This window comes from Ursus arctos, unplaced genomic scaffold, assembly GCF_023065955.2.
Source record: "Ursus arctos isolate Adak ecotype North America unplaced genomic scaffold, UrsArc2.0 scaffold_16, whole genome shotgun sequence".
NCBI classification, from domain to species: Eukaryota; Metazoa; Chordata; class Mammalia; order Carnivora; family Ursidae; genus Ursus; species Ursus arctos.
Genome location: NW_026622830.1, coordinates 26434793 through 26450078, shown reverse-complemented (window position 1 = coordinate 26450078; position 15286 = coordinate 26434793). Strand labels below are relative to the sequence as shown.

Below are 15286 nucleotides of genomic sequence, written 5' to 3'. Positions count from 1 at the left end.
AGCAGGGGGAGTGGGAGAGGAAGAAGCAGGCTCATAGCAGAGGAGCCTGATGTGGGGCTCGATCCTGTAATGCCGGGATCACGCCCTGAGCCGAAGGCAGACGCTTAACCGCTGTGCCACCCACGCGCCCCGAAAAATGGTTTTCCATCCCTTCACTTTCAGTCTGGATGTATCTTTAGGTTCAAAATGAGTCTCTTGTAGACAGCAAATGGACGGGTCATGTCTTTTTATCCAATCTGCAACCCTGTGGTGTTTTATGGGAGCATTCAGGCCATTCACATTGAGAGTGATTATTGAGAGATATGATTTTAATGATGTCAAGTTGCCTGTGAAGTCTTTGTTTCTATAGATTGTAAATTTCTGTTCTGTATCACTCTTGTGGCTTTTTTACTTTTATAGGCCCCCCCTTAATATCTCATGTATGGCTGGCTTGGTGGTGGTCACAAATTCCTTCATTTTCTGCCGATCTTAGAAGGTCCTTATCTCTCCATCAATTCTTAATGACAGCCTTGCTGGATAAAGGATCCTTGGCTGCATGTTCTTCTCAGATAGAGCTTTGAAAATACCCTGCCAACCCTTCCTGGCCTGCCAGGTCTCTGTAGACAGGTTCTGACGTTATCCTGATATTTTCCCCTCTGTACGTAAGGATTTTCTCCCACCCTGGCCACTCTCAGTACTGTATCCTTGGATCTAATATTTGCGAAATGCACTATGACGTGACGTGGTGTAGGTTTGCCATGGTTGACCTTGGGAGGGGTCCTCTCTGCCTCGCAGACACGAATGCTTGTTTCCTTTGCCAGGTTAGGGACGTTCTTAGCTACAATTTGTTCAAATATCTCTTCTAGACCTCTCTCTTTCTCCACCTCCTCGGGGATGCCGATGATTCTGACATTGGAACGTTTCATTGAGTCAGTAATCTCCTGTGATCTACATTCTTGAGATTGGATTTTTTTTGAGGCAAGTTTCTGTTTTAACTTCCTCTTCTACCATCCCATCCTCCAATTCACTAATTCGTTCTTCTGCCTCATTTACCCTGGCCGTCAGAGCGTCTAGTTTAGACTGCATTTGATTCATAGCATTTTTAAAATCTGTCAGATTCACTCTCATTTCTGCCCTTAGAGATTCTATGTTCTCGTTAATATTTTCGTTAATATTTTTTTCAAGTCTACACATCGTCTTGACCATTGTTACTCTGAACTCCATTTCTGACAATTTGGTTATATCCATATCCATCATTTCTGTGGCAGAGGCCACAGTCTCTGTGTCCTTTCTTTGCCGAGGTTTTCTCCTCTTCGTCATTCTGATGAGGAGAGGTTGTGGGGATGCACAGAGCCCAAATTATTGACCAGGACCCAGGCAGTGTGCACTTGTTTTATAGGCATCTTAGGGATGTGGGCTTCGTGATTTTTCAGCCTGCCTTCTGGGGGGAGGGGCCTGCCATGCTGATACTCAGGCAACCCTGTTTGGGTAGAGTCTCCCTGTCCCCTGCAAGGGGGGATGGGGATTGGCACAATATGAACCGGTATTTCCAGGCTTTTGTTCTCTGCTGGCTTTCCCTGGCCGTTTTCTGTGGCTCTTCTGAGAGTCAGAGCAGCAGTGGCCAAATCCCAGTCTCTGTCTCAGAACAGAGAGATCGCAGTCCGCTCTCCACTGAGCTCTCCTGACCACTTTAACTCTGCTTCTGTCGGTGCTGCTAAAAACCCTGCAGCGTCCTGGGTTGTGCACCCCACAGCCACTCTCCCAGTCCTCGCTCCCAGGCCCCGGACGTCTCTGCCCTTTGTGCTTCTATCACTGCCAGCCGCCCCCTCTTCCCGCACGCGCACTCCTGAGCTTCCGGTTTCAGTCTGGTCCCCCCCCCCCCCCCTACCGGTTTGCTAGTCCGGCCAGCTCCCCAGCACAGGCGGCTTCTGCTTCCCGGTGCCTGAGCCTGGCAGCTCCCTCCCCCTTCTGTTTATCTTCCAGTATCTGTGCATAGATTCATGGCTCCCCGCTTCGTACCTCATTACCCAGCACCAGAGAAGTTTGTTTGTAGAGATCCAGATGTATCTTCTTGCGTCTCGGGCTGATTTTGTGGGTGTTCAGGATGGTCTGGTGGATAGCCAGCTCGATTCAGGGGACTGGCTGAAATAGGGTCCCCTGCTCCTCTGCCATCTTTTTTCATGACCTCAAGTTTGTCCTTTCTGACAGTACATGCTTTATTCCAGTCACTTGGCTGAGTCATGGAATTGTTCTAGATCACTGGAGGGAGTCTGACATGATAACATGAGATTGAATATTGTCTTAGTTTCCTATTGCTGCTATTACAAATTACAGTAAATTTAGTGGCTTAAACAAACACAGCTTTACCATCTTACAGTTCCGAAGTTAGTCTGAAATGGGTCTCACTGGGCTAAAAGCAAGATGTTCCCTTTGGAGTTTGTTTCTAAGGGAAAATCTCCTGGTCTTTTCCAGCGTCTAGAGGATTGAGTTCTTTGGTCATGGCCCCTTCTTCCATCTTTAGCTATGTAGCATTGTCGGATATTTCTTTGACACTGACTCCTACCTCTCCTTCCACATTTAAATGATCCTTGTTATCACATGAGACCCACCCAGATAATCCAAAATAATCTCCTTATTTTAGGGTCAGCTGATTAGCAACTCTTTTCCATCTACAACTGTGATTCTCACTTGCACATAACACATTCACAGCCTCTGAGAATTAGAATGTGGAAATTTTTAGGGGACCATTACTCTTCCTACCATAAATATTATTAATGCAATTTGTTTTTTCCATCTTTAGAACTCAAAATTGTACATACGGGTGGTTCCTGACTTACAATGTTTCGTCTTAGGATTTTTTGACTTTACGATGGTGCAAAGGTGACACATGTTCGGTAGAAACCATACTTTGATTTTGAATTGTGATCCTTAGGGAGGGGCAGAGGGAAAGGGAGAGAAAGAATCTTAATGCAGACTTCATACCCAGCCTGAAGTCAAACGTGGGGCTTGATCTGACAACCCTGAGTTTGATCTCATAACCCTGAGATCATGATCTGAGCCGAAATCAGGAGTTGGATGCTTAACCAACTGAGCTACCCAGGCGCCCCTTGAATTGTGACGTTTACCCAGGCTGGCGATATGTGGTAAGATACTCTCTCTTAATACTAGGTGGTGGCAGTGTGCTGCAGCTCCCAGTCAGCCATGCGACCATGAAGGGAAACAACTGATACACTTACAACTATACTGTTTTTCACTTTCAGTACAGTATTCAATAAGCTACCTGAGATATCCAATGCTTTATTATAAAATAGGTTTTGGGTTAGATGATTTGCCCAACTGCAGGTTGATATAAGTGTTCTGAACATGTTTAAGGTCAGCTAGGCTAAACTATGATGGTTAGTAGGTTAGGTGTATTAAATGCATTTTCAATTTATGATATTTTCAGCTTAAAATGGGTTTATCAGGATGTAACCTCGTCATAAGTTGAGGAAAATCTGTATAATGTATTGTTTTTACTATCATCAATTTTCTATTATTGAGGGAGGAGAAGATAAATATTTAACTGAGATCAACTTGGGCTTAGATATTATAGAAGATGAAATATGAAAGCATCTGGCATGTCGGTTGATCAACAGATTGAGTTTCTTCATGTTTATCTTTAACTAGAGTTCCAAATAAAAGGATATTTGGACCATCCAGCCCTGGGCACGGCCTAATCATCATGGGCCTGCATGTGATTTTCTCTTCAAGTCATACCAGAAGCAGAGTCAATCTAAACCATCCAACACTCTTTGAACTTAACTTTATTTATTTATTTATTTGTCATGCGGACATTTATTTAATACTTTCTATTTCAAGAAGATGTTGCGTATGCATCTTCAGCTGTTCTGGGATCCCCAAGTCCAGGTCCTGTCTGGTTTTACCTTATTGGAAGTTGATCTGGGTGGAGTAAGAAGTAGTTGTCTGTCACCAGCCCCTTTCTGTATTCCTTCCTTCAGTAATATCTTGTGTCTTTAATTCGTGAGTGTTTCCTGTGTTTTTTGAGGCCAAGATAGGCTTGCTATTTGATGACTACTATTACCACAAGCTTAGATTTCAAATTTATCTGACCTGCAAAGTCAGCCACTACTTAGTCATCAGCTTTCCATTTTTCTAAGATGTTTGCTTGTCTGCTGTTTTCTCCCGCCATTCTCTTTGTACGTATGGGTTTATGCGTTTTTATTTATTTATTGTCATTTTAGTGGGGATTCAGGAGAAAGTGGAGATAAACAGTGTTCAGTAATCCATGTTTAGCCAGAAGTCTGAGCATTAGATTTTAAAAATTATTCTTGTATAAAAATGGTTCCATCAGCCTGGTGTGCTTTCTTTCTTTCTTTCTTTCTTTTTTTAATAATAATTTTTTATTATATTATGTTAGTCACCATACAGTACATCCTTAGTTTTTGATGTAGTGTTCCATGATTCATTATTTGCATATAACTTAAAAAAAATCACTTTAAGTTTTTCAGTCCTTTATTACTGGAGACCTCTTCTGATCATTTCCTGAAAATAGATTCCCTAATTATCAATTACCATTTATTTCTCATTACTAACATATGATCTTTTTCTTTTATCTTGTGTCCCTCTGACCTGACAGTTTTCATCAACAAAAGACTGGAAGAATCAGGCAGACATGGGTAGCCCTACACACACACACACACACACACACACACACACACCCCTCACCTGGAGAAAATTTTCACTTTGGCATGCTGTGGAATGCTGCATCAAAGCCGCAGGTGATAACTTTTCTATTTTAGATTAACCTTTCATGGTATTTTTTAACTATCAAAAAATAACAAAAACAGACCTGTGGGTTGCCGGAATTTCAGGTGCAAGTTCGGCTGTTGCTGGCTCTGGAAGTTTCAGAAGTATGTCTCAGGAAGGTGATTATGGGAAGTGGACAATATCCAGTAGTGATGAAAGTCAGGAGGAAAAGACAAAACTAGACAAGCCATCTATTTTTTCCCTCCCCCATGGTGGGCAGGGAGCAGCAAACGAACCAAGATACACCCTCTGAGGCTAGGAGAGCTGCCCATAGAAGAAAATTAACACTTGTGAAGGTCAGCAACACAGAGTCACAAGTTTCACCTCCCAAAAGGCAGAAGAGTGGTTCCCAGGAAGACCTAGGTTGGTGTCTCTCCAGCAGCGATGATAAGGGGCAACCAGGAACATAGCAGAAGTAGGCTAAGAACATGGTGGTCAAAGAGGAGAGTGGCATTTCTTCTCCCAAAGACAGTGCAGCCCAAAGAACTGGGAATCACGGCCCTCCTGCCCACCATGGACTAAAAGAGGAGGAAAAGGAGTATGAAAACTCAGGGGAAGGCCAAGACATTTGGGACATGTTGGAAAAAGGGAACCCCTTCCAATCTTACCTCACTAGAGTCTAGGGAATTAAGCCAAAGTATAACTCTGGAGCCCTCCACATCAAGGATATTCTGTCTCCTCTGTTTGGGACACTTGTATCTTCAGCTCAGTTTAACTACTGCTTTGACATGGACTGGCTCATAAAACAGTATCCACCACAGTTCAGAAACCAGTCCTGCTTGGGCATGGAGATAAACAAGAAGCTAAGGCTCACTTACATGCCCAGGCCAAGCCTTATGAAAACATTTCCCTCTGCCAGGAAAATGATGTTACTACTGTATGAAGAAGGCCCCCTGGGTTGTCACACACACTTCCAACCTCATCCGTGCTGACTGTCACCAGAAAACTCAGGGAGAATGGTTGACCCCTTTATACCCACGGATTATCCATGGAACCACAGATCTGGAGAATCAGCAACACATTTTAAAGCTGATCTCATCAGCTACTTGATGGCTTACAATGCTCCTTCACTCAAGGAGTGGATAGATACTGTCCACAAGCGTGATCTCTCTGAAACCAATGTTTATCTTATTGGATCAACCGCAGGACACTTTCAAGGAAGTCGAAAAGATCACTAGGGACATTTTAGGCTTAGAAAGCTTCTGAAAGAGCATGCCTCATCCATACCTAAAGGAGAGTCTTGGCCAATAGTAGGTCAGTTTTCAAGCATTGGGTCTTTGGGAGCTGATGACTTGAAATGGCTGTGTTCTGAGTTTAAAGAAAGCTTGGCGACACTGGGGAAGGAAAGCAGGACCCCAGGGAAAAGTGCCGTTAGTCTTCACCTGATCTATCCTTCTGTGGAAAACGTGCGAACCAGCTTAGAAGAATATCCAGCTGGGGGCTCTCTTCCCTCTAGCATCCAGATAGCTGAAAAACAGAATTGTCTCCATTCCTATTTTCACAAACAGTCGGCTGACACATCTGGCTGCAACAATGCTATGCCACATATTAAAAGATATATGAGACCTTCTCCAGACTTCAGTCAAATTGCTTGGTTGCTTGTCACAAGCACAAATCTGTCCAAGACCACCTAGGGAGCATTAGAGAAGAACGGCAACAGCTGATGATCCATTCCTATGAGCTGGGGTCCTTTTCCTGCCGTCAGCATTTGGCCTGGACAGCTTCAAAGTAGAACAGAAATTATCAGGGAGCAAGGAGCCAGCAGCCACTTTTCCTGTGTCATATGACCTGCCTCCAGAGCTGTATGGAAGTAAAGATTGGCCATGAATTTAGAACATTCCTTATACCAAAGCACCAGATACACATGGGTGGGTTCCCTCCTGAGAATATTAAAGTACTGTGAAATTCAGGTGTAAGATGTCAAGCCCCAAACAATGTTCTTATATGTACTGGATGTTCACCCTTAAAGTTTTATCTACACCCCTAACAAAACTCTGCATAGCTCAAACAAAAACAAAAACAAATAAAACTTCAGATTCATTTTGATTTTATAAAATGATCTGAAACACACTGAAGCAAGGAGATAAAACCATGACATCATTTATTTCAAATACTTTAATCTTTTAGTAGTTCTGGGGAAAAAATAGTTAAATGGCATAATTAAAGCTACTTAAAGCACTTACATCTTTAGTATTTAAGCAAATACAGTTTATGAGCCAATATTATCACATGAGATATTTATATGCTTTTTGTGTAGTGTTTTACAATTACTGTCTGAACACACACATAAAACATCCAAATGTGCATTTCATAAAATATGACACATTCCTAGTATACTTAGGCCTCAGGAGTACAGTGCAATGAGAAGGAACAGTAATATATAGCAAATTGCAGCCCTGATTGGGTCCCATAGTCTTACCCAAATAAATTTATTTTGTGAGACAATTTATGGATTAAAAGCAGATTCTCTTAAAATGAATGTTATATTTCTAAATTTATATCAGTCTTCTGCAAGAGATGCATACATGTTTTGTTTCTATGATATTTTTTTGCCTATTTTCTACTAGGTCATTTGTCATTTTGTTATTGATTTGTAAACATTGTTTATATATTATGGTTATTAATCCTCTTATGGTATATAGTGCATTAATAACTTTTATTCTACTCTGATTATCTTTTAATCTTATACTGGTTTGAACCTTCTTCTGCATGGATTTTGTTTTTAAGATGTTATGCATTTTATGTAATCAGATTTTATGATTTTTAATAATTCTCTTCTGTCATTATTATTAGCTTTATTTCCTTTGAGGTCATTTATCCTTATTGCTCATTTAAGTTCTTCTCTTATATTGTTTATTTTCCTGAAACTATCTGGTGACGTGTATTTTGGCATAATGGTAGATTAGTAAAGACAGCTGAATGTGGTTCCTCTGTATTGTGTCATGTCTGTTTTGCCAATAGGCCTGCTTCTTGAAATGGAGTGGTGAATGTAGACTTCGTATGTGTATTAGTATGTGTGTGCTCAGGGAGTGTTGACTAGCAGACTTTATTTTAAACCGAGTGACTGAAAAGCAAGCAAGCTTACTTTGTTTCATCTTACCTCTTACACAATTGTCAAATTACTTTTGGAGTGAAATATTTAGAAGGTTAAACACCAGAATGTTAACAGAGGTGAGATTATGGGTGGTCTATTTTCACCTTTTCGTTTATCTGTGTTTCTGATTCTTCTAGCATGAAATGTTAATTCAACTTCCTCACATCCCTAAACAAAGAACAACAAAAGAATCTTGCTCAACTCCTCCAGTCTTTATAAGAGGGAATTAGTAGTCCTCTTTCTTGCCTGGATTCAGCCTATTCAACAGTTTGGGAAGATAAGATCTTAAGTAGAATTCAGAGAATATTTCTAAGAAGTAAAACACATTTAAAATTCATTTATAAGTAAGGTATTAAAAGCAGTTTGTATGACTGTGGGTCACAGTGAGAGGTGCAGTAACAAATGTTGATGGGTGATTTTTTTTAATGACCATGACTAAAATGCACATTTAATTATTCATCCCAGCCTATTCAAGGGGAAATGTATTACTTAGCCACAAATGACTTTGAAAATGAGGAGACTGTGTACTACTTGTGCCCCACAAAGATTGCAGAAAGTCTCTTTGATATTAAGGAGTTGACAAACAGATTTAGGAATCTATTAAAACAAGCAAGTAATATTATTTCCAGGTTGTAACAGTATCATCTGTGGAAATCAGAAATATGAATTCTCTAGATAGACACAGCTCTCTGAGTGCTGAGTAGATATAAGAGGTAGGTGGGAGGAGGATGAACAGCCAAGTGCATGACAATAAATTTTGTGAACAAGCAACATCTTGTATTTGAATATTTTGTCTTTGTCTCCCAAAGATTGACCCAAAGGAGGCAACTGGAGAGGCAGGTTAGCACAATGGCTAAGGCCTTTCCTTTTAGGTTCATGCAGACCTGGGTTGATCCTAGCTCATTCCTTACTAGCTATGTGACATTGGACACATTACCAATTCCCTAAATTGTAGTTTTCCAATTTGAAAGAGAGAGGTATTTAGTTTGTACTTCACGGTGTTCTTGTAAGGCTTAAAGTAAGTAATGTATACAGATGCATTTGTCATCTAGTAGGCACATGTTAGAGGTCATGAAGCTGAGACCAGATGCGATACTGATGGGGCTAGTGCAAAGCTGGTGGGGCCACTGGTCAATTCTCATTCGCGCACCTTGACATATCAGTAGCATTTGATACTTCCTCCTCATTGACAAATTTAATTCATTCTGGCAATCTATATACAATACTCATTCCTAACCCTAGCCCTAACCTGAACCCTATGTTCTGATAACAAGTTTAATCATCATTAACAAATACTTATTCAGCCTTCACATATTCCAAAAACTCTTCCAGGTACTGTCACAGAAAGGTATTTGGGTGGGCCCTAATTACTGTAAGGTCAAAGTTCTGGTGTCCAGAAGTTATAGAACATGGTAAACAGAATTCTTTAGGAAATGTCTTAATTAACTTTATTACTGTCTTGGGGTATTTTATAATATTATTATTTTTTTATTATTATTTTTATAATATTTTATAATAATTTATTTGGTAGTTTGCAATCATTCTTTCTATAATTACATACTGAGGATATAGTATGAGTTTCATACTGTGCATTAAGAACTCCAAATTGAATGAAGCCAGTGGCCTGCCCTTAAGGGGCTCATAGATTATTACAGATGAGCGGATAATTGGAACATGACATGTTGTGACTGCCAAGAAAAATATGGACAAGATACAGTCTTGACACAAAGAGGGGAGTTTGCAGCTCTATTTAGTTGGGTCAAGGGAAGCTTTCATAGATGTGAAGATGATTGAACTTAGTTTTGAAAGAAAATTAGGAGCTCATTGGGGCCAATTTGATGGACAGGATGGGAGAGCATGATATAAATTTGTGAAGAGGGATTTAAATATACAAAGAAACAAGTTATGGAAGTAACAAGTTGGGTTGAGGTGCCCACACTAATCTGGCAAGAAACATAAGTGGTTCTGTAAAATGCCTAGGAGAGGTGAGCAGGGACCAGTTCCTAATTAGCTGAACTCTGTGCTAAAGAGATTTGATCTTTTGGAAGACTTCATTTGTAGAATTGAGCTGTATTGGGGAAGACCTTAGGGGGCTGAAAAAATATCAATTTATCTAGCCACACTTAAATGCAGTTTTACTCCCAGATGACTTTCTGAAGTTTCATACATTAAAAAATGTAATTATTATTGGATGTGCATATGTGTCTGCCTTGGTTAGTTCATGATTTAATTAATATTCCAAATGGGTAACTTTTGTGAGTAAATGGTGGCATTAGCTGGATGGGATATTGGAACATGAGGAATAAACTAGGACTGATTCACACAAACAAGAACATATGACCAACCAGCCTTGATCCAATTGGGCTGATGGCCCAGGTGGAGGAATCAATATTTCTGCTCTCTGGGAGCTCTCATCCTGAGTAAAGAAGTGTAGGTGTGATGTGATGGAACGTTCTGTGATTGTGAACTCCATATATGGGAATAAAGGTGGGGTGGACTTAGATTTCCTGTCCTTCCATGTGGGTTAAAATGAGAGCTCAGAATGCTAATAGCACTGAAAGCTCTTGTCTCATCTTGAAAAACTGTGACAGAGATCACTGGACGAAGAAATTGTGCTGCCTATTTCTCTTGGGAAGTCTGTAAACATGAAGCTGTTTCTGGTTCTCATTATTCTGCAGTTTGAGATACCAACAGGTAACTTGTCCAAATGTACCATGAAATCCTAGGAGATATTACTTTCTGTAGGAGTGGGATCAGGGCCTTTGAGATTGTTGGTATCTTGCCAATATCATCAAAAGTACTCACTCTCCTTAAGCCTGTGTCTTAGAAGAATGCATTTGGGGAGGTAAGAGGTAGGAAGACATCAGGGCTGTACTCTCAGAAGTCTTCTCCAAAGGTAGGCATGAACCCATCATCTAGAATTATCTTTGTAATGTTGAACATAGTTTTCACTCAGGAACCCTGTCCTCTCTTTTTCCATTCAAACTCATTTTCAGCCTTTACAACAGTAATGAGAAGAGCACAAGCTTTGGAGTCATGTAGATGTGAGGTTAAAATATATCTTGACCACTGATAAGTTGTATGAACTGAGCTAATTATTCCCTTTGGCTTTTTTTTTTTTAAAGATTTATTTATTTTAGAGAGAGAGTGTGGAGAAGGGTAGAGGGAGAGGGAGAGAATCGTCAAGCAGACTCCCTGCTGAGTGTGGAGCCCAATGCAGGGCTCAGTCCCAGGACCCTGAGATCACAACCTGAGCCAAAACCAAGAGTTGGATGCTCAACTGAGTGAGCCACCCAGGCATCCCTAATTATTCCCTTTGAATCTCAGTTTTCTCATCTGTCAATTGAGTATAATGACCCAATTTCATAATGATTGAATTTCATGTGAGGGAATGTCTTTTTTTCCCCTTTTTATTCCATGAGCTTGTCCAAATTTGTGTCCAGGGGCACATAAAGAATTTGAAACAGGTGATTTAGGACCTCAGTGCAATACTCCGAGTAGGTGACAGTTTTGATCTCTAGGGAGATGGGGTACACATGGGATTGAGTTTGATCCCTGGTCAACACATTTATCTGAGATAAAAAGGAGGATGGGGAGAGAGAGAGAAAGAGAGAGAGAGAGAAAGATTGAGATTGGAGCCAGGAGGATCATGGTCATGAAGACATAGACGCAGAATAAGGGAAGTTCTCAGCAGCATTTATTGCTGAGCCCCATGAAGTCTTGGCCTTGGCAAAGGGAGATTTCTACTGTTAATGTCAGTGAGTGTGAAACCCAATTTCCCTCTTAAAAAGTCCTGTCTGTGGTACTCTTTTAAAAGTTAATACGGTTCTGAATAATGCCACGGTGGCAAGTTGGTACTCTCTGAGGACACTGAACTGTGGGTAAGGCTCAGGGAGTGCTGACTTTGGAGCATGGAAGACCAGAGTCAGATTGGCCGGAGTCCAGGTGTGGGACATAGCTCCAGTTGATAACCATGAATTGATCTCTCTTCTTTTTTGTCATTTAAGTTCTGATGTTCTCAGAGCCAGTTGGGTGTATTGGCTAGGAGCATTGCGTTTTGATGTTCTTAATTTGGGATGATTTTCAAGCAGAAGGCTCTTAGTTTTCTTTTATCAGCATAAGGTTCACTTTGGAAGTACAGGGGGACAAAGCTTGTGGGAACCACATACTACTTCTACTCTGCCTCGGAAACTAATCTGCATTCCATGTTGTTTCCTGTGCACAGATACAGCACGACCCAGAAAATGCTTTAGTAATATAACAGGTTACTGCCGGAAGAAATGCCAAATGGGGGAAATATATGAAATTGCATGTCCAAATGGGAAATTATGTTGTGTTAATGAAGACATAAATAAAAAACACAAGAAAGCCCCAGAGTCACCTCACTCTTTACCACAGCCTGATGAGAAGATAGACTATGTCATTTTACCTACCACCACACTTCTCACAGTGCGACTGTAAATCAAGCACTTGCTTCACTGGTCTCCACTCTTCCTAAATCAAAAGTGCCACCTCCTTCGACAGCCTGGAGCAAGAGATTTATCTACTTCTTCTGTGAACTTGATTCTCTATGTAATAAAATTTTATGCTTTTCTCTCTGGATTTATTTATTAAGGTATTCACTCATTTTTTTAAAAAAACACTATAACTATAAATGAATAGTTATCATATTCCTGGCATTATACTGGTAAGATGGGTGATACAGAGATGAAATGACAATGTTAGTAGAAGTGAAGCTAGCCCCTCCATTTTCTATGCAATTTCATAGCATTTCAAGTATTACTCCTCTTTTAAATGAAATTTCTTTTGTCTAAGCAGATCTTAATGTCCCAACTTTGTATGTGTAGGATAAATAAGGGTTTTGCTAACAACCAAGAATTCATTAAAAGAAGGCAAGATATTGAACATTTTCTTTTCTTTTTTTTTTTTTTTAAAGATTTTATTTATTTATGTGACAGAGAGACAGCCAGCGAGAGAGGGAACACAAGCAGGGGGAGTGGGAGAGGAAGAAGCAGGCTCCCAGCGGAGGAGCCTGATGTGGGACTCGATCCCGGAACGCCGGGATCACACCCTGAGCCAAAGGCAGCCGCCTAACGACTGCGCTACCCAGGCGTCCCTGAACATTTTCATAACATTTATTGGCCAGGTCTAATGGGCAATGATGACAGCTAGTGATAATTCCAATACACGTTTCCCCTGCTATACAAAAGTAGAGTGATCCTGGGGCGCCTGGGTGGCATAGCGGTTAAGCATCTGCCTTCGGCTCAGGGCGTGATCCCGACGTTAGGGGATTGAGCCCCACATCAGGCTCCTCCGCTATGAGCCCGCTTCTTCCTCTCCCACTCCCCCTGCTTGTGTTCCCTCTCTCGCTGGCTGTCTCTATCTCTGTCGAATAAATAAATAAAAACCTTTAAAAAAAAAAGTAGAGTGATCCTATGAGAACTTTCATAGGCTAGAATGGTGTAAAGTGAAGAAGCAATTACCACGAACTTGTATGGAAAAATTTTTGAGTGTTCCAGACCCAAAAAATAACCTCTCTTAGGCTTTTCTGATACCTTAGGACACATCTTGCTAAGGGATGCACAAAATAAATCAAGATAAAACAGATGCTCACAGACACAGTTCAAAGCTATGATGGCTTAGTGCTGGGGTGCTGAGTGTAGGTCCCAGGGAAGGAGCTTGGTGAGGCCACGTCACTGCTCAGGGTGCCCACAGCCTCTGTAATCATTTGCCGCAAAACAAACACTGAGTGCCATTTTTGCTTTTTGCCTTTTTTATGCAAAAGACAATATCTTCTTCAGATTTCTTGCAGTTAGTGAAAACAGGTACTAATGTAAGTCTTTTGTGAAAGTGAAGTGGTGTAGCTACAAACTTAAAAAAAGCAGGGGATATCTGTACATCATTTGAAGCTTATTAAATGTGTATGCTCCATTTTCTTTTTAGTAGCAATTAGACCACTCGGTTGACACACATTTTAGACAATATTACCCTTAGAATATTTGAAAACATTATATATTCAATAGTTGGTTTGTTAAGTGTGAAATTTACAAGCTTTCAGTTACAAGGTGAATGCAGTCTGAGAATCTAATGTGAAAAGCAGTGACCATAGTTGAGAACACTGCATTGTGTAATTGAAATGTGCTAGGACAGTAGAACTGAAATATTCTCACATACACGCAAAAACAAACAAAACCAAACACCACCAAGTAAATACGGGAGGTGATGGGTGTGTTAATTAGCTAGGTGAGGGAGTCCTTTCATGACAAACATACATATCAAGACACCATGATGTACCCTTTAAATATCTTACAATTTGTAAGTCAGTTATACCTCAGTAAAACTGAAAATAAATAAAAATATGGTGAAATTTAAAGCCTTATAAATGAGAGAGATATATTTAAGAAGCTCATGAGCTAAATAAAATCTTAATAAGTCATGATGCTTTCCAGAAGAACAGAACAGAACATTTTGTGGTACCATCCATTGATGTTGCTTGGTTAAGGTACTGGTCATAAATAACTTTTGTGGGGCTACCATTTGCTCACCTGAGATAAAGAAATCAATGGGCCTATTCCTCCATGTGCAGCTCACCATCTCATTTCACAGGGCAGACAGAGACAGATATTTAGATATGTTAACATTTTAAGAACCTATAAAGATCTTCCTTTTAATAGTTGTGGCTTTTGAGAATCCTGGAGAAGTGTATAGGAAACAAGGACCAGATTAAATTGTAGAATTAGAAATTACTTTGTTGATGATTTCACTGTGGAAACTAATGTATGACTATTTCAGTCTAATTCTCAGAAGGGTTTTTCAAGAGGCCCACATAAGAAAGCCCTTTCTTTATTGCAACACTTCATAAACTCCCCCCCCCTTTTTTTTAAGGAGTGTCCATTTTGTCACTATGATATGAAGATAGGTCTTGCCCATTGTCTTTGATCTATATGTGTTCTCTACACTATACGAGTCCATTGACAAATTAGATACAAGAACCCATTTTGGCTTAGTTAGTATGAAATCAACCAGTGAAGTGTTGCCTGAGTGAGGAGAGAGAGGTATAATGAAATGAACACACAAATTAAGTCTTGAATTCTGCTTTGAATGGGTGGACCTAATCTTTGCTTTGACTTTTCCCTGTTATCCTTTTTGTATCCCCTTCATACTCATAGAAGAGTGTATGTGATCAGTATTGTTAGGCACATGTTTTTTTGTCCACCTTATTTTTATATACAAAATCAAATCGAAATCCTAAATTTTTATTATGTACCTTTCTGGCACAGGCAGTATTATTGGCACTTTATTTTTCTTGGATCTGTTTTAGAACATTCTCCAAAATCTTATTCATAGAACATTTTAAAATTGCCAGAATGTTCCAGATACATTTTTCTACTAAGTCCCAGCAGTTGG

At 40.2% G+C, this 15286-nt stretch overlaps 1 protein-coding gene and 1 pseudogene across 1 annotated transcript; both read left to right on the top strand.

Annotated features, from left to right (window-relative positions):
• Positions 1-4891: 4891 nt before the first annotated feature.
• On the top strand, positions 4892-6688 carry LOC113258453 (tyrosyl-DNA phosphodiesterase 1-like; annotated as a pseudogene).
• A 3836-nt stretch (positions 6689-10524) lies between these two features.
• On the top strand, positions 10525-12340 carry DEFB128 (defensin beta 128). Its single transcript, XM_044385618.1, has 2 exons — positions 10525-10573; positions 12105-12340. The coding sequence occupies exons 1-2, from the start codon at positions 10525-10527 to the stop codon at positions 12338-12340; spliced, it is 285 nt and encodes a 94-aa protein (XP_044241553.1).
• The last annotated feature ends 2946 nt before the right edge of the window (positions 12341-15286 follow it).